The sequence below is a fragment of the Phyllobates terribilis genome, unplaced genomic scaffold (genome assembly GCF_046119375.1).
Source record: "Phyllobates terribilis strain yellow unplaced genomic scaffold, ASM4611937v1 Scaffold_11__3_contigs__length_659146591, whole genome shotgun sequence".
NCBI lineage: Eukaryota > Metazoa > Chordata > Amphibia > Anura > Dendrobatidae > Phyllobates > Phyllobates terribilis.
This window is the reverse complement of record NW_027362771.1, coordinates 549,247,348-549,266,817: the sequence shown is the minus strand read 5'-3', so window position 1 is coordinate 549,266,817 and position 19,470 is coordinate 549,247,348. Positions and strand designations below refer to the sequence as shown.

Sequence of the window (19,470 nt, the reverse complement as noted above, 5' to 3'; positions counted from 1 at the left end):
AGACCACCCAAGGCACCTATCTAGATGCATAGTGAGCACTTGGAACCCTCAGGTGCTTCACAAATTGATTCATACAAATGAAAAAGTGTTTTTTTTTTCACTTTTTCATTGTTACGAATCAATTTGTGAAGCACCTGGGGGTTCCAAGTGCTCACTATGCATCTAGATAGGTGCCTTGGGGGGTCTAGTTTCCAAAATGGGGTCACTTGTGGGGGAGCTCCAATGTTTGGGCACACAGGGACTCTCTAAATGCAACATGGTGTCCTCTAACAAATTTAACGGAAAATCGGCTCAAATTGTTAGCGACACCATGTTGCGTTTGGAGAGCCGCTGTGTGCCCAAACATTGGAGCTCCCCCACAAGTGACCCCATTTTGGAAACTAGACCCCCCAAGGCACCTATCTAGATGCATTGTGAGCACTTGGAACACTCAGGTGCTTCACAAATTGATTCATAAAAATGAAAAAGTGTTTTTTTTTTTCACTTTTTCATTGTTACGAATCAATTTGTGAAGCACCTGGGGGTTCCAAGTGCTCACTATGCATCTAGAAAGGTGCCTTGGGGGGTCTAGTTTCCAAAATGGGGTCACTTGTGGGGGAGCTCCAAAGTTTGGGCACACATGGGCTCTCCAAACACAACATGGCGTCCGCTAATTATTCAAGCAAATTTTACAATCAAAAAGTCAAATAGCGCTCCTTCCCTTCCGAGCCCTGCCGTGCGCCCAAACAGTATTTTTTCCCCAAATATTGGGTATCTGCGTGCCCAGGGGAAATTGCACAACAAATTTTGGGGTCCATTTTTTCTTGTTACCCCTGTGAAAATAAAAAAAATTGGGTCTAAATTAACATTTTTGTGAAAAAAGTTAAATGTTCATTTTTTTCTTCCACATTCAAAAAATTCCTGTGAAGCACCTGAAGGGTTAATAAAGTTCTTGAATGTGGTTTTGAGCACCTTGAAGGGTGCAGTTTTTAGAATGGTGTCACTTTTGGGTATTTTCTGTCATAAAGACCTCTCAAAGTGACTTCAAATGTGATGTGGTCCCTAAAAAAATGGTTTTGTAAATTTTGTTGGAAAAATGAGAAATCGCTGGTCAACTTTTAACCCTTATAGCTCCCTAACAAAAAAAAATTTTGGTTCCAAAATTGTGCTGATGTAAAGTAGACATGTGGGAAATGTTATTTATTAACTCTTTTGTGTGACATATCGCTCTGATTTCAGGGCTTAAAAATTCAAATTTTGAAAATTGCAAAATTTTCAAAATTTTCGCCAAATTTCCGTTTTTTTCACAAATAAACGCAAGTGATATCGAAGAAATTTTTCCACAATCATGAAGTACAATATGTCACGAAAAAACAATCTCAGAATCAGGGGGATCCGTTGAAGCGTTCGAGAGTAATTACCTCATAAAGTGACAGTGGTCAGAATTGTAAAAATTGGCCCGGTCATTAACGTGCAAACCACCCGCGGGGCTTAAGGGGTTAATGCCGGTTTCACACATCAGAGTTTCACAGTCCAGGTATGAACTGCAATGTGTGGACTAACCGTGGGGGGTCTTTGGACTCGAATTCAGTAACCTCACAGATGCTTATGAGGTAGCTGTATTTAGCTCAAGAAACCTGTGGCTGCTCCGGGCATCATGGTCCATATGGGACAGTGAAGGTCAGATATGTGGATCCAGCCTTAGCCCCCATACACGATAGCTGTCGGCCGAATCATGAATCACGATCTGTTGGTGGAGAATCAATAGGCCCAAATACACATCAGATAGTCTGCCGAGCCCGCCTATATCAGAAGGTTCAGCCAACGTCAACCTGATGTGTATGGGGGTCTTTAATCTATATGACTTTCTGCAGATATATCAGTCCATCTGCTGACTTAATGTTACGTGTCTGTAGAGTGTCAGTTCTGTAGGCCCAGTGTGTGAGAACAGTAGCAGACACTTTACCAGTAAGTTCTGGCAGTTTTATTCTTTTCTTGAGTGTGAGAAGAAGGACAATAGACTTTTCTCAAAGAAAACAGAACTCATTAACTGCTTAACACCCCCATGGCTGCCATGTCCAGCCTGCTGATAGGACTGACCCCTCCCATGGACACACACAGAGGGGCTTTTATCTGAGTCTCCCACACTCTGTTCCACATTACTGGAATAGTCTGCAGGCACACAAGACGTCTCCAGCCAGATCCTACACGGCAAGATGCTGGCCCGCCATAGGAAGCTGACCTTTGGGACACTATGCAATGAAGGTAACGGCGCGTGCAAGCTTCTCAGACATGGGAACCAATTGAATTCATATTTCTCTCTCTCTCTATATATATATATACTGTTTATATATATACATGTATATATATATATACTATATATATATATTTATATATGATATTAAATATAAATTGGTACAATTCACGTATATATTTATTTATCATATGCATATCTGAATTTGCCATTTAGCTCTGCTAATTTTTGTATATCACTATTTTAACCTTAGGCTGGGGATACACGGCGACTTGAGCTGCGACACAAGATCACTGTAAGCCGATGCTACATTGCAGGTTAATGGGGTCGGATCGTGATCCGCAAAGTACTGGGACTGTTACAAGCAAGTCACAAAAAATCCAACTGGTTGCGAATTTTTTGTGACTTCCTGGTCTCAGTACCTCGCTGGTCGCACTATGCTGTGATGTAGTCGTGGCATAGAGCAATTCTTGGGCAAGCGTTCTGTGCCCCAGTCCTAGGCCACGTTCACACGTTCAGTATTTTACATCAGTATTAGGAAGCCAAAACCTGGAGTGGAACAATCAGAGGAAAAGTATAATAGAAACAGGTCGCCACTTCTGTATTTATCACCCACTCCTGGTTTTGGCTTACAAATACTGATGTAAAATACTGACCAAATACTGAACGTGTGAACGTGGCCCCATCTGCATATACACTGGACGATAATCCGTCAAATTCTAACGTTAACGACCAATGTGTCCAAAAATGCTCGTTCATCGTGCATGGAATCGTTTATGCGAGCAAAAAAATTCTCGTTCCTTTTTTGAAAATTGTGTAATGTAAATGGCACTCGGAGGGGACATCCTAAATCTGTACGGCTTTCAGTAATGGGTTGATCATTCCTTAGCAGTTGGAACATTGGAACAAGTTCACATTCGTGTCTTATTGCTCATCTTTATTATTGCAAATGCCGCTGTTCATATAAAACTGTGAAATTGATCATGGAACATCTTATCGCTAATTCCATATCAACATAAATGTTTGTACAATACTTTATGAATTCATGTATTGTAGATAGATAGGATCACTTATGGGATCTGAACGTTGAGCACATCTACACGTCAGATCATCTGTCTGTGTGAACGAACCTTTAGTTTTGCATAGGACTGCAAGTAAGCATACCAGATTAGCCTAACTGAGCTGAGCCTAACTGACCCATTCAGCTCTCCTGCATCTATATAGTAATAATTCTAGTTTATATGATGATAATGATCTAATAATCCCCATTATAAACAGCCCTATATAATATAACAGGCATAAGTAGTGGACAGAGGAATGACATTTGTATATTATATATATTTATTTATGCCCAAACCCGGGAGTGTCCTTGTGATGGGTGGGATTGTGGACCTTTATACAATGGTAAGAGGATTTGAGTACAAAATAGAGATTGTTCCTGACAGATAATGTGATACAGTAAAATATCATTATATGCTAAACTGACGGGTGGGTGGGAAAATCACAACTAAGCCAAGTCTCACTGAGAATGACATAGCCGCCATTGTTTAAACATCCCAAAATGAGCTTTTAAAAAAAAATTTGGGGGACTTGTTACATAATAAAATATCTACAAAATAAAGATATATATAAAGAATTTAAAATTAAATTTCTCCAAGTTTAAGTAATCCCTTAAATCACACATGTCAAACTCCGGCCCGTGGGCCAAATCTGAACCTCAGGGTGGTTATATTTGGCCCACGACACCAGAACCACCAACCCTATGTGGGCCCATTATACTGTATGGAGGACTATGTGGGGCCATTATACTGTATGGAGGACTATGTGGGCCCATTATTCTACATTGAGGACTATGTGGGCCCATTATTCTATATGGAAGACTATGTGGGCCTATTATTCTGTATGGAGGACTATGTGGGGCCCATTATTCTATATGGAAGACTATGTGGGCCTATTATTCTGCATGGAGGGGCCATTATTCTGTATGGAAGACCATGTGGGCCCCATTATACTGTATGGAGGACTATGTGGGCCCATTATTCTATATTGAGGACTATGTGGGCCCATTATTCTATATGGAAGACTATGTGGGCCTATTATTCTGTATGGAGGACTATGTGGGGCCCATTATTCTATATGGAAGACTATGTGGGCCTATTATTCTGCATGGAGGACTATGTGGGGCCATTATTCTGTATGGAGGACCATGTGGGGCCCATTATTCTGTATGGAGGACTATGTGGGGCCCATTATTCTGTATGGAGGACTATGTGGGGCCCATTATACTGTATGGAGGACTATGTGGGCCCATTATTCTATATTGAGGACTATGTGGGCCCCATTATACTGTATGGAGGACTATGTGGGCCCATTATTCTATATTGAGGACTATGTGGGCCCATTATTCTATATGGAAGACTATGTGGGGCCCATTATTCTGCATGAACGACTATGTGGGGCCATTATTCTGTATGGAGGACCATGTGGGGCCCATTATTCTGTATGGAGGACTATGTGGGGCCCATTATTCTGTATGGAGGACTACGTGGGGCCCATTATACTGTATGGAGGACTATGTGGGCCTATTATTCTATATTGAGGACTATGTGGGCCCATTATTCTATATGGAAGACTATGTGGGCCCATTATTCTGCATGGAGGACTATGTGGGGCACATTATACTGTATGGAGGACTATGTGGGGTCCATTATTCTGTATGGAGGACTATGTGGGGCCCGTTATTCTGTATGGAGGACTATGTGGGGCCCATTATTCTGTATGGAGGACTATGTGGGGCCCATTATACTGTATGGAGGACTATGTGGGGCCCATTATACTGTATGGAGGACTATGTGGGGCCCGTTATACTGTATGGAGGACCATGTGGGGCCCATTATTCTTTATGGAGGACTATGTGGGGCCCATTATTCTGTATGGAGGACTATGTGGGGCCTATTATACTGTATGGAGGACTATGTGGGGCCATTATACTGTATGGAGGACTATGTGGGGCCCATTATACTGTATGGAGGACTATGTGGGGCCCATTATTCTGTATGGAGGACTATGTGGGGCCTATTATACTGTATGGAGGACTATGTGGGCCCTTTATACTGTATGGAGGACTATGTGGGGCCCATTATACTGTATTGAGGACTATGTGGGGCCCATTTTACTGTATGGAGGACTATGTGGGGCCCATTATTCTGTATGGAGGACTATGTGGGGCCCGTTATACTGTATGGAGGACTATGTGGGGCCATTATACTGTATGGAGGACTATGTGGGGCCATTATTCTGTATGGAGGACTATGTGGGCCCATTATTCTGTATGGAGGACTAGGTGGGGCCCATTATACTGTATGGAGGACTATGTGGGACCATTATTCTGTATAGAGGACTATGTGGGGCCATTATACTGTATGAAGGACTATGTGGGGCCATTATACTGTATGGAGGACTATGTGGGGCCATTATACTGTATGGAGGACTATGTGGGGCCATTATTCTGTATGGAGGAATTTGTGGGGCCATTATACTGTATGGAGGACTATGTGGGGCCAATTATACTGTATGGAGCACTATGTGGAGCCATTATTCTGTATGTAGGACTATGTGCGGCCCATTATACTGTATGGAGGACTACGTGGGGCCATTATTCTGTATGGAGGACTATGTGGTGCCCATTATACTGTATGGAGCACTATGTAGAGCCATTATTCTGTATGAAGGACTATGTGGGGCACATTATACTTTATGGAGGACTATGTGGGGCTCATTATACTGCATAGAGGACTATGTGGGGCCCATTATTCTGTATTGAAGGACTATGTGGGGCACATTATACTTTATGGAGGACTATTTTGGGCCTATTATTCTGTATTGAAGGACTATGTGGGGCACATTATACTTTATGGAGGACTATTTTAGGCCTATTATACTGTATGGAGGACTATGTGGGGCTCATTATTCTTTTTTGAAGGACTATGTGGGTTTACATTATTCTGTATGGAGGACTATGTGGGGCCATTATTCTGTATGGAGGGCTATGTGGGGGCATTTTTCTTTATAGAGGACTATGTGGGGCCTATTATTCTGTATGGAGCACTGTGTGGGACCCATTATACTGTATGGAGGACTATGTGGGGCCATTATTCTGAATGGAGGACTATGTGGGGCCCATTATACTGTATGGAGGACTATGTGGGGCACATTATTCTGTATGGAGAACTATGTGGGGCCCATTATACTGTATGGAGGACTATGTGGTGCCCATTATTCTGTATGGAGGACTATGTTGTGCCCATTATTCTGTATGGAGGACTTTGTGGTGCCCATTATTCTGTATGGAGGACTTTGTGGGGGCCATTACACTGTATACTAGTTGGCCCGCAACTTTGTCTAAGCTTTTAATTTTGGCCCTCTGTGTGTTTGAGTTTGGCATCCCTGCCTTAAATTAAATGAATAATTTCTAATTAAGTCTTGTCTTAATACCATCCTACCACTGGAATGCAACCAATAGGGCCGCCATTACGACTCACATAGGGATTACTTTTCAGACTAAGTCATGATACATTCCCTAATTCAGTTTAGGTTTTACTTTATGAGCGCCATTGCTAAAGGGAACCGGTCACCATGAAAATGCCGTCCAATCTGCAGGCACCATGTTATAAAGCAGGGGGAGCTGAGCGGATTGATATATAGCTTTGTGGGTGTATATTCAATATAACCTGTGTTTTAATTATTTTAAGCTCTGCTCTTTCTGGGATTTTCGGTGTAGTGGGCGGTCCTATCAGTGATTGACAGCTTGTTTTTATAAGAGTACATAGAGAGATCGTTGTCAATCACTGATAGGACCGCCCACTGCACCGAAAATCCCAGAAAGAGCAGAGCTTAAAATGATTAAATCTATACCCACAAAACTATGTATTAATCCACTCAGCTTCCTTGGCTCCATGACATTTTGCTTTCAGATTGGACTGTATTTTCATGGTGACCGGTTCTCTTTAAGGAGTCTTGAAAAGCTTGTTGATTTCTTTGGGAACTTCTATGTCCTGATGTCTATTTGTCCTCATTTGGTACAGCTTTAGAAAAGAAGATTTGCACTTTTTTTTTTTTGAGAAACAGCGCCACCCTTGTTCATAGGTTGACTTTGGTATTACAGTTTAGCCAGACTAGAGTGGCACTGTTTCTGGGAAAATTTAGCAGATCCTTTTTTTCTAATCTTGGATAAGATTTAGATTTTCTGCTTAGATTTGCCGGCAAAAAAAATCAGCGGCCAAGTGAACAAAATTTCACCAAATCCTTTTGCCATGAGTGTGGTGAAACACTCAGCAAAAGCCACAGAAAATCTGCATATAACGCATGCTGATTTAATGCAGATGTACTACAAAATCTGTAGCAGAATTTTTTTATATATATATTGGTGTACCCTAAAGGATTAGGCGGTTTCCACTTGCTTTTATCCTTCACCAGCAAAAAAAATAAAATGCGACGTGTAATTTTGTCATTTTTCCATGGTCTGATGAGACTTCACACATTCTTGTGTTACGGGAGCGGGCATGTTTGGACAGTATACATACACCGATATACACTGCGATACACAACAGTACCCCTATATAGGACATTCTCAGCCGATTGTTATCACTCGCTGCGGATGACATGATAATGATCACTTGTCAGGAAAAAATTTTAAGCACGTTTTGACTTAGTGGAGGATGCAATATAACAAATATACTGATATATAGAACTGTTTCCACTGCTAGAATATCATGAAACAAGCATAATCTTTCAGTGGAAATCCACCTTAAAGGGGTCTTCTCGAGTCCCAACGGTAGGACCCCCAGCGATCAGGAAATGATCACTTATCCCATAGATGGAGAAAAACTTCCAAACTTGAGAATATCCCTTTAACATTACCAGATACCTCTGACAACACCTTATCTACCCTGGAAACAAAGGTATTGCACATTAAAATTAATCAAGCCCACTCCTTCTCATAATTTGCCCCTGAGTTGTCAGGAGGCCCCCATAGAAGTAAGATGTTTATCCAATCTGGTTAAATTTGCAGATTTTGCTGACTTTACTTTAATGTGTAAGGGAATTTCAAGGTCTTCTGAAGATTCTGTACTGTCAGTCACTCTGAATAAATAGTTAGGTGGTAAATGGTCCTAGGTGCCAGGGAAGGATGGTGGCTGCAACCTAACACTGGGTTGTGGATTTTGGATTGACATGGGGGGGGTTCTTTTTGTCATATCATAGAGAAATTCATATTGAGTAGGTCAGTTTAAGAAGGTGTCAGACTTGGCAATGACCCAAGACCTCATTTCCTAGGGAGACCTTTAAGGACTGGACCACTATGAGCAACCTGAATTTATCATTGAACCTTTAACTGCCCTAGGTGACCAGAGAACAATAACTGAACACCTTCCCTAGCTTAAAGAGACCCTCCAAACTGGGACTGAAAAGTGACTATAGATATCTCATGTATAGTCACCCTACCTGGTGCTCTCCCAGTTTGACTCCTGCTGCCTCCTCTACTCAGACTGGCGTTCCATTCCTCCTGCTTCCAGTATGGCAGCCGAGTAGTATAGATGGTGCAGTGGCAAGTCTAAACCACACCTTCTCTGCCTTTTCTGTGCCGTGGGATAGCAAAAGCAGGAAGGTTTGATTTGGACTTACCATTGAATTTCCCATGCCGCTGTGGGGGCCATCTTGGAAGCAGGGGAAATGAATACTGATCTGAGCAGAAGAGGCAACAGTAGGGAAAACAGAGGGCACCCTGTAGATGTATAGTCACTTTTCAGGCCCAGAATGGAGGGTCACTTTAAGGTGGCTATACAAATTAAATGGTAACCAATCTCAAAAATTTTGGTTGTATGGGGGTATTCTGACTCCCTTCCTACAGCACATGGCAGGGGAAGGAAAGGTCAGGCATGATGAATTTCAACATGCTCAATCTTTTTGTACTCTTAGTAGATACACCACCCACAAAGGTAGCTGTCGGCAGCTTTTTTCCCTCTCCCCATGAAGAGCACATGCACACTCAGCCGAAGCGAGTGTGCATGTATATGGGAGCTGGGAGGAATAGCTGTCGAAAGTGTATGGCTATCTTTAGACCACCAAAAAAATTTGCAAATAACTCTCTAAATAGTCCCAATCACTAGGAATTTTGAAATGAATAGAAATGATGGACTGAAATCCTTTTGACCTCGTAACACAACTATGACTTTCGGTTCTCTTCCCTCTGGTGGAATGAAACTCACATGCTGACCAGACGTAAAGCCCTATCTGTAAAAGAAAGCGAGACTATCTAGATGGAAAATCTTTGTGAAGCTTGTAGGCACAGCCAGCCGTCAGATCAAGCTTGCCTTTTATGACTGGCAGCACGACCCCTTTGGTTGTCCATAACTGGAATCTCCAGACTGACCTTGAAATAAGAGGCAGACACATTATATCTGTAGACGGCTGGAGAGACCACTGCTGCCTACTAGAGACGGGTGCGCTCGAAGGGACAGTCGCTGACAATTGTTGAGTAGTAGAAGACTTGAGACGGGTTGGAGATATGATGATAACTGGCCCAGGATGGCAGACTACCTAATCCTACACTACAATTAGATGAAACTGTCCTTTGGACCAATACCTGAATCTCAACAGTCCCCATTCAGACAACTCTACTGCTCACAGACGTCTCACAGGGGCGTGTTGATCAAATTTTTAGGCATCTGGCACTTGCCACTAATTGTGTACCACTTAAGGTGCACATAAAGTTGTACTTATGCCACCAGAAGAGATCTCGAATAATCAGTTCCAACCAACACAACTGGTTCTAACAAAAACAAACTAGGGTTTTTAAGACACCAGAGGAGCTTTTTCAAGGCGAAACACTTCAGGAAAACGCCGAAGGTCATTTTCCTGAAACATTTTCACTGATGTCTTTGGAGTAGTTTATATATCGGGCCCACTGCTGGGCATCTTTACTCTGTACTTTCAAGTATATGGAGAGGGCGGTTTCCCTTCAAAATGAAGCCTCTTGAATAACGAGCTCGTTATTTCTTTTAACCCCTTTAAAGTTCCCGAACCCTGAAGTTTTGACATTTCTGTGCATCATGTTCCTGTGCACTTTTTTCCACCTGGAAGATGGCATGTGTACAGGACTTTGGATTGAAGCATTTACCGATCAGAACTAGCTTCTATCACCTAATCATTGCAGATATTTTGCAATGATTAGCCCAACTGGGTGCCAATTGACCCATGAACGACCTGTGATGTGTGCATACAAGGGACACTTTATAGGGTTACAGGTGGGCACTTTCTTTGTTTTCGGTAGACTGGTCCTTTAAAATCAATATTTCAGTAACCCTTGTCCCCGGACGATATAGATCCGTCTCACAGATCCCGGGCACACAATCTAAAATACTTCTGTCCCCATTTGAGCAAATATCTGGCTCACATCCGGTTACGGGAGTCATGCTTCTGGAATGTGGCTTCCCGTAATCTGATAAATTCCATAAAGAACTTCTTGGTAGATGAAGCAGAACGTTATGTGGGTGTCTGATAAAGGGCGCAGAAAAAAGGGCATTGTGTGCCGGGTATAATACGCTGTAGTGTAGAGTGTTGTTTGGCGCCGACCATTTTTGATTTCCAGGGGTAATGGAGATGGGTGCGGATGGTCATCATGACCCCAAGCTGTAATGCTCATTTTGGATATAGGGGACTCTTATAAAATATAGGTTTTGGCTTTATTACCATAGAAAGTTGTTTTTATACATGACCTTTAAAATTTGCTCCATTTTCACAGACCCCCCCCAAAAAAAAACAACTTCAAAGAACATGCAATGTATTCCCAAAAATTATACAAAGCTTTGTACGGTCACCCAAAAAAGTTTATAGAACATCAGATGTTCCTTAATACTTTCATACGTCTTTTGTGCCGAATGTCACATTTATGAATCCCCACCACTATACGAATGTCACCCATTTATGAAAAGCTCAATCCTGAGACATGAAGCCGGGGGGGTAAAGGAATTTAAGGGGGTCGTAAGGGATTTAATAAAAAATAGCAAAACTCGGGTTCCAAGGTTGAGACTGATATTACAATTCAACCACTGAGCTGCAATACCAGACACAACCCTTGGACAAGCGTGGCGCTGTTTCTGGATCTTGGTCAAGCCCTTTATTAATACATCTAGTATAACATAATAAATTGCAATATAATTGTAATTTCACATTTATAATATTAGTATATCTGTCTATACAACGTTTGCCAGATCTGAGCCAATTGTTGGCAGAGCAAAAAAATAAAAAAAATTGATCCCAATATGTGAAATACTGAAAATGTGAACGTAGCCTTACATTTACGCTCTAAAATACAGTCTGCGCCATTCTTTATAAATGAGCCCCCTATACATTAAAGTTACACATACATTAAAGGAGAACTCTGCTGAAGTCCCCAAACTTCAGCGATGACCCCATATCCCACTCCCTTCACGTCACCTCGCAGAACTGCAGGAAGCTGAGATATGGGTCGCTGTTTGAAGGGTCCTAATGCTATTTTAGATGTCTGTAACTGGACCCCTTTTCACATGTAAAAAGAAAAAAAGGATCAGGATGTTTTGTGATATTATTTTGCTAGCAATAAATTATTTTTAGGGATTTATTTTTCTGAAGATCTAAAAGACCCCCTAATGAATATTCAGAATGGGAAACTTTGGTTATATATATATTATATTGAGCTGACAGTTAAATGACCGATTCAGCTCTGCTACATCTGCATATCAGTAACGATTGTGCAAGTGGCCAATACAATGTGACTACAGACATCTATACCGCTCAGTCCCGTGCATTCATGTGTACATGTTGCCCGGCATGTGCTCCATTGTCTGCATTTTGCAATTCGCTCCAGGTTCCTATCAGATGAAAAATTGGAATGTAGCAGTGCTAGTTGTGCTACATTCCCATATCCCAGAGCCGGCTGTGGATAGTGTCCGTGTGTGTGTGCTATGGCAAGAATCTGAATTGTAATAAGCAGCCGTATAAGGTGCGGAGGGAACAGGGAGGAGCGAGCACAGGTGAGATAGGGCAGGTATGACATGGATTGGGCTAGGACGTCTCAGTTTCAGTCGGGCACATCCAGGGGTGTAGATCGAGGAATGTGTCTAATACCTGGATAGACCTGTCCTAAAGCTCAGACTGCACTCGTCCACTGGCAGGTATGTGACTGTCTCTACCGTGTGCATCGCAGGTGTATTATATTATATAATGCTGCCAAGTTGATAGATTGAATTTGATTTTACTTTGTACTTTTTTATATACACACTTGCATGTCAACTATTGTACATTCCGGCTATAGAGTTTTGTAATTTTGTCACCTTCAAAAAGTGACGAGCAACTGCGGAATCATGGAATCATAGAATGTTAGAGTTGGAAGGGACCTCCGGGGTCATCGTGTCCAACCCCCGGCTCAATGCAGGAGTCACTAAACCATCTCAGACAGATGTCTGTCCAGCTTGTTTGAAGACTTCCATTGAAGGAGAACTCAACACCTCTCGGATCACTGGATAGGATTCACGTACCATGCACATTGGCAGTGGTGGAACTTGAAGCTTGTGGACCCCAATGCAAAATCTCTATCAGAGCCCCCAACTATCTTGGGTCTTCTCATATGGGTCAAGCGGATCTCAGGGCAACGGCAATCCCTACACCCACTGTAGTTACGCCACCTCACATTGGTATCTAGCAATAGTTTAGGATTGTGCACACAACCGTATTTTCGGTCCTGGTGCTTAAAAAAATGGATCACACTTGGACCAACGTTATTCAATAAGGCAGTGTAGATGAGTGATTTCTTTCATTTACAATCTACATGTGGAAAAAAAATCGTAGAGTGCACGATTTTCCTCCAAAAATAGGATGAAATTCACCCATCAAGTCTATGGGTGCGTGAAAAAAAATCGGATGCCGTACAGAGGAATAGTATAACATCCGATTTTTACAAATACATTGCAACTCGTCAAAGTCACCGGCAAAACGCGCGTTGGGTGGCGGCTCTGGGTACTGGGTATATGTCCACTTGGATTTTAATATGTATTATCCCTGATATGCTGCATATTTCTTTACTCATTTATTCACATGTTAGATTGTTGATTCTATACACACGTTTGTGACTACACTGCAGGTTTGCAATTTTTTTCACTTTTTACGAAAATATCATAGGATAATGTGACTATTACAGATACTTTCCATATATGTTTACATACAAGGCACATGTCACTTTTTTGAATTATCGCACATGGTTGTCATCTTGACCAATATAGGTCATATTTCTAATATCTAACTTACTGGTTTCAGTACACATCTATGTGATCCTATTGTAGATTTACAGTGTTTGTTTTGTTCTTTACCCAGTTCTATACACTAATTTTTCTGCATACTATACAATATCTAGATACGTTTTAATCTGAATAATATTTTTTATATGCAGTCAGATGTTACTTTAGCTGTGATTATTATCCTGACCCATCCAGTCACAATCATATGTATACTAATATTTCTAGACAGTAATTATAGCTATATTTAACAACTATTCAGCTATAGATCCCGCACCTATCCCTTTTACCTTGAACTTAACTAATTTTGTAGTCGTTCCCCTATCTAAGTTTATTTTACGTTTGCATTATACTCTAATAAACTTTGTTATAATTTGTATTCATCTTCATATGAGTATATGTTTGTTCTGGACACATAACAACCTTACGGTCATTTTTGCTTATTGATTATGAATATCCATACAATATATCTCATACATGTTTTGTATACTTGCAGGTCATTCAGAGGGCTGTATACTTCTGGGAAAAACTGCTGTATATCGGCGCCTCATGGATCCTACCTCACATTGTTACGGTCCCACTTTTTCTCCTTATGCTCCACTAATGACTAATGATGGAGGAAGCAGAGGATGTATAGTTGTACGTAAACGCTTTGAGAAGTCAGAGTCCGAGGATTCTGGTGTGGAGTTACCACCACCATCTCCTTTTGGATCTGAGAGTAGCTACAATCCTGATGAATCAGAAAGTCTGGAAAGCTCCACCCCTGAGTATTCTGAGAGTCTGGATGGCCCCACCCCTGAGGTTCCTGAAAGTCCAAAAAGCACAAATATTGAAAGCCAAGGGAGCTTAGCAAAATCTGAGGAGACGGTCATATTGAATCATCCGGCTGTTGAGAACACAGGGAGCTTTAATATGCATTCAGACAAGGATGTAGACACGATGGAACATTTTTTCACCCAGCAACGGGAACGAGACATGTCAGGTGTGCCCCAAAAGCTGGAGCAGGCCATCCTCAGGAGCAGGAGACGGAGCACTAGTAGAGAGTCCATTCAGAACAGAACATCAAGGTATCACCGTCAGTATGTGGGATCATTAAAGGAGCAACGTAGAGGGAAAACCTTCACCCACCAGACAAAAAGTCCAACACGTCACAGTCAGGTAAATAAGGTACGTTCATTCATGAAGCTTTACATATCACATATGAGCCCAACTTACAGAGAAGTTTTAGGAAAACTAGACATAGGCCAGGCTCGGACTGGCCAACAGGGGAACAGGTGAATCCCCAGGTAGGCCCCTGTTCAGGAGTGGGCCTCCCAGCCTTCTATATGAGTAGTAGTTGGGAGAATAAACTTGATTCTATATGTATCGATAATGGCAGCATTGTATCAATCATTTAACAAACTACCTAGCTTAATGTATAAAAGGTTTGTGATAAAGGATAATGCAATATTTGCATGTAGCTGAAAAGGGGGCCTTCACAGTCAATGTTACTGGTGGGCCCTTCACATCCCAGTCCGACACTGACATAGGCTATAGGTTAAAAAAAATCACAGTATCTCAGGACCAGAAGCAATGCAGTTTATAATCTAATATCCATAACATATGTGTGTGTTGGGGGTGGTAGAGATGGATAAAATCCATGCAAACAAGGAAGGAACATAAGTGTCTTAGGATACATGTGGGACATTGCTCATTACTCTTCCTTTATCTTTGCTAGGACCAGGACCCATTGCTTCTCCCAGGAGATGGTCTCCGTTACCTGGAGAGCCTATGTCAAATGTTAGAGCAAATTGCAGAGCTACAAGAGAAGAATCAAAGACTTCAACAAGAGAAAAAAGAAGCTGAAGGAAAGCGGCACAACCAAGTACCGGTATGAGGATGTACTGAATTTACGACTGAATTTCCCCCAGTTATTTACATTAACTCTAAGGACAAGGAAAAGTTTTGCACATCTACTTAAATAACCCTCCCTCCGGATAATGTGACTGAGTAGCAGTCATTTAGAAAAGTTAAAAATAGATAACTTCTCCAAATGTCATCTGAACCCTCCTCTTCCATAGTCAAGTTGATTTATGGCGGTGCTCATTCGTGACCTGTTTTCTTTTTACAGGTGCTCTTTCTGGATTCCTGTGTATGTGGCGCCTCTCGTGCCTCTAGGGATTCAGATAATGACCTGACAGATAACCCTCATCCAATAAAGAAGATCTGGGAACCAAAGCACTATAGGAAGAGATCAAGCTCCCATGCTGGGGTGCTTCTCAGCATAGCCAGGCCCAACACGGTTAAAGGTACAATTCTTTTAAGGAATGGATCTCATAATTTGAAGAACTTTAAAGAGGACCTGTCACTTACTCAACAAAAAATTGAGTTAAATACCTTGAAAAAATCCTTGCGCTCCCTTGATTCTGCAGCTTTTCTTCATTTTGTGGTGCGTTGCTCCATTGCAGAGATATTCACATTCATTGTTTTTGGAGTGCAGTATGTGAAAGCTCTGTTTCTAGTGCAACTGGGTGTTTCTTCAGAGTCGTCTTGGGGGGGGGGGGTTGCGCTTTCACCCCTTACTTCCAATCACAGCTCGGTAGCTGATCTAGTAGTCTCAGACATTTCTGAGCTGTGATTGGCAGCGGGAGGGAGTGGAAAAAGCATACAACCCCAAGAAAAGACTCATAAGAAAGTCCCAGTTGCACTACAAGCAGAGATTTCACATACTGCACTCCAAAAGCAACAAATGTAAATATCTCTGCAATGCAGTGATGCAGAGCAAAATGGAAAAGAGTAGCAGAATCGGTGGAGCTTAGTGATTTTTTTTTACAATGTATTTAACTAAATTTTTTGAGCAAGTGACAGTTCTTCTTTAAGCCCCCTATATACTTTATATGGCTGTTTGCCAAAAAATGGTTCATCTGGCAGCTATCTAGCCCGAGTCTACTAAACACGGTAGCTCTTTAATCTTTCGGGGGAGAGTTGGTGCCTCCATTGGCTGTACCAGATGATATTGGCCGGTTTGGCCGATATATATGTAAAGGGGGCCTTTACTCTGTGAGATGATTGAAATCCTAAATCTCTGTTGTCTTTACAGATAATGGATTGAAACAGGCAAATAAAATGGACCCCCAATATGTGAGTGTACCCAACCTGCAAGAAGGGGAGAAACCAAGACCACACCGAAACTGCAAAGTAAGTAGTCAACCTGTCCAGGGGTCCTAAGACACTGAAAGACAAAGATATTTACATAATGATTGTACTAGGGATGAAGCTCATATAAATGAGCTTTGCAGAACAATTATATTTCCATTAAATAGGGTTTCACAGATGGTTTATCGATGGTGACCATGCGCTAGCATTTTCCTACTGTTTATATTCTTATAGGAATGACCACTTCTGACGTTGTAGAGCAGTGGTTTTGCAACCTGCGGCTTTCTAATGATTATAAAGTTATAACTCCCTGCAAGTTTTTACTACCTAGATCTGTTTGAGCATGCTGAGAGTTGTAGTTTTGAGATCTCTCTGGGTTTCAGAACAATACTGCAACTAAAACTGGGGGATTTAGCTTGTAAAAAAGTAACCACTAGAGATGAGCGAACCTGAACTGTAAAGTTCTGGGTTTGTACCGGACATCTAGTGTCCGGTGCTGAACTCCGAACATGGACTTCTCCTGGAAGTCCATTTTACAGTTCAGAGAGGAGAGATTTTCCAACTCCAAAGTTCTATGATTGATTTCTTTGGGGTTCGGGTACAGTTCTGGTACCGGAACCGAACTTTGGACTAAAGTTCAGTCAAATCCAATGAACCCGAACTTCCACGGGTCCGCTCATCCTTAGTAGGCACCAGTATAAAAGAAAATGGCCTGAGATTGGATGATACATAATAGGGGGTGTTATATTATAGTTCTTGCAGGAATTTGAAACAATCCATATGGCCTAAATTTGTAGCTAGCGGGAACGCTGGAACTTGGGTGCAATGAATATTTTTCGAGTAAGTCTTCTGATAGTCATGGTACTGTCAATGACAACAAAAACTCTTCTATATACAGATATGTATCGTAACGCTGAACCTTCTTGTTCTCCGCAGACCGAAGCTTCGCAGTGGCATAAAGTAAAAGATATGCTTTCTAAGTTTGCAAGAAAAGGTGCAAGTCATGGGAGCGGCCAGACGGTAGAACCACGCAACAATTGCAGGTACATTAATGGACCATGGCCATGAAAAAGTGATCAATATAGGCACCAAATGGCACCAATTTTTCGATATCTAATGGTTCCTTCTTCGGCAGGACACAGACAGTGTTAGAGGGAAATGCACAACATTCGAGAAGATTGTTCCTGCCCGGATTGGTCATCAGACCCCGCAACCACGGCCGACAGTTTCATTGAGTTTTCCTTCTTTCTGGGGGAAGGGACTGATACACTCGATTGCACTGTAGAAGAAGGATTCACTCTCAGTGTCCTGCTGAGAAGAGTCTGGAAGAACCGCACCAGTATCTGGGAAGAATAACATTGGCACTAAGTGTCAGCCAGGGGAGAAGTCCTAGCCCCATCCATCGTAATACCACGCGTCATTGATAATGTTGGCGTCACATATATCCTGCCGAGGACATCGCTACCTAACTATTGAGGATGTATATAGACATTCGGCGCAGAAAATTTATTCATATTGTATGTATATACGGAAGAAGATAAATTATAGATGCGTGAAATATCGGAAGGTTATTTTTATGGACGTTGCTTTTATATATAAATAAAATAATGATATTTTACTTGTGTAACGCACAGGTATTCATTGTGGACTGTAGTACCAGGTTTGGGCCAGGCATAGATTACTTATCCGGTGCCAATTAGAAGGGCTCAACTTGGCATCTGCTGCCAGTTATAAGTTCCCAGATCTGGTACCTGTACAACTCAGCACAGGTAGAAAGCATGGGTGAAGGTAGCGGGCATCTGCTGGGGTATATGCCTCAGCTGTAATCCACCATTGGGGTGAGAGGAGCCAACAAGCTGTGATTTGGCCATGGTGGATGAAGATAGGGCAAGGGCAGCAAACTCAAGGAAAGCCCAACTGATTTTGGGTTACTAGTCATGCCGCTTACACACAAAGGTTACATTCAATCTGCCTTTATGGAGATATGTCAGTCTCATAGACCTTGAATTGAGCGGCAGTGGGCATGTGCAACCACTGCTCCATTCAAATGGGGACACGGGATGCCCATTCTGGCAATCAGTGAGGGTCTCAGTGGTCAGATCCCTGCTAATCTAGAGGATAATATGTTTTACTAGAATACCTGTTTAATCTCAATATTATCTGTATAACTTTTTATGTAAGGAGCTCCCCCTAGTGGTGGTCACAGGCAAAAATCATTAAATTATTTAAAAGGGTTATTCCCACAATCACATTTTATTTTCACAAAGCACCGTAAATGCATACTTATTGATAATATACAGACTAAGCCCAACATAAAGATTATTTCTTGTACCTTCTGTGTCTTTTTTTTTCCATCTCTATCTGCCGCTCTGGGCACCCAGCTTCACATAGATGAATGGGCAGTCTTCTTATCCGCTAAAACTGCATTTCCCAGCAGCAATTGCTTCTCCTCAGTGCTGCAGTGCTCCTGACTCTCCCCACCTCCTATAATCTAGAGTGTTATGTTTCTGCATACTGTCTGCTCCTGTACAGTACCCTACATGGCAGATTTTATCTTCTGCCATCATCTGCCATTCAGCTGTCTCTGTGGTTTTACATAATTATTAGCTGTTTTCTAGCAGAACTCAACTCTCCTGCACTCATCCACAGCAGAGCTTATAATAACTAATCAGTGCAGAGTTGTATTTCCTGCACTCTGCTGAGAGATCAGTGATGTGAAACTGCAAATGCTGCTCTATTGATGCATACGGAAAAGGATTATCTTTTGCCATATGC

At 41.9% G+C, this 19,470-nt stretch overlaps 1 protein-coding gene across 3 annotated transcripts; it reads left to right on the top strand.

The window, feature by feature from the left end:
- The first annotated feature begins 2,125 nt into the window (after positions 1–2,125).
- Positions 2,126–19,007, top strand: CUNH8orf58 (chromosome unknown C8orf58 homolog). Of its 3 annotated transcripts, none has more exons than XM_073650922.1 (7): positions 2,126–2,244; positions 14,057–14,718; positions 15,278–15,430; positions 15,671–15,848; positions 16,640–16,737; positions 17,632–17,738; positions 17,831–19,007. In XM_073650922.1, exons 1-7 carry the CDS (start codon positions 2,196–2,198, stop codon positions 17,928–17,930), a joined length of 1,347 nt encoding a protein of 448 aa, XP_073507023.1. In that variant the 5' UTR covers positions 2,126–2,195; the 3' UTR covers positions 17,931–19,007. The 3 variants fall into 3 exon arrangements, with proteins under 3 accessions (XP_073507023.1, XP_073507022.1, XP_073507024.1); XM_073650921.1 differs by having other exon boundaries at positions 14,057–14,727; positions 17,831–19,002; XM_073650923.1 differs by lacking the exon at positions 2,126–2,244 and adding an exon at positions 12,337–12,444 and having other exon boundaries at positions 14,057–14,727; positions 17,831–19,000.
- Positions 19,008–19,470: the final 463 nt, after the last annotated feature.

Bases quoted from the DNA above. Each gene is read 5' to 3' on its own strand.
- CUNH8orf58 (XM_073650921.1), top strand. From the start codon at position 2,196: ATGCTGGCCCGCCATAGGAAGCTGACCTTTGGGACACTATGCAATGAA. The intron at 2,245-14,056 runs GTAACGGCGCGT...GTATACTTGCAG, and splicing joins TGGGACACTATGCAATGAAG to GTCATTCAGAGGGCTGTATA. The intron at 17,739-17,830 runs GTACATTAATGG...CTTCTTCGGCAG, and splicing joins GAACCACGCAACAATTGCAG to GACACAGACAGTGTTAGAGG.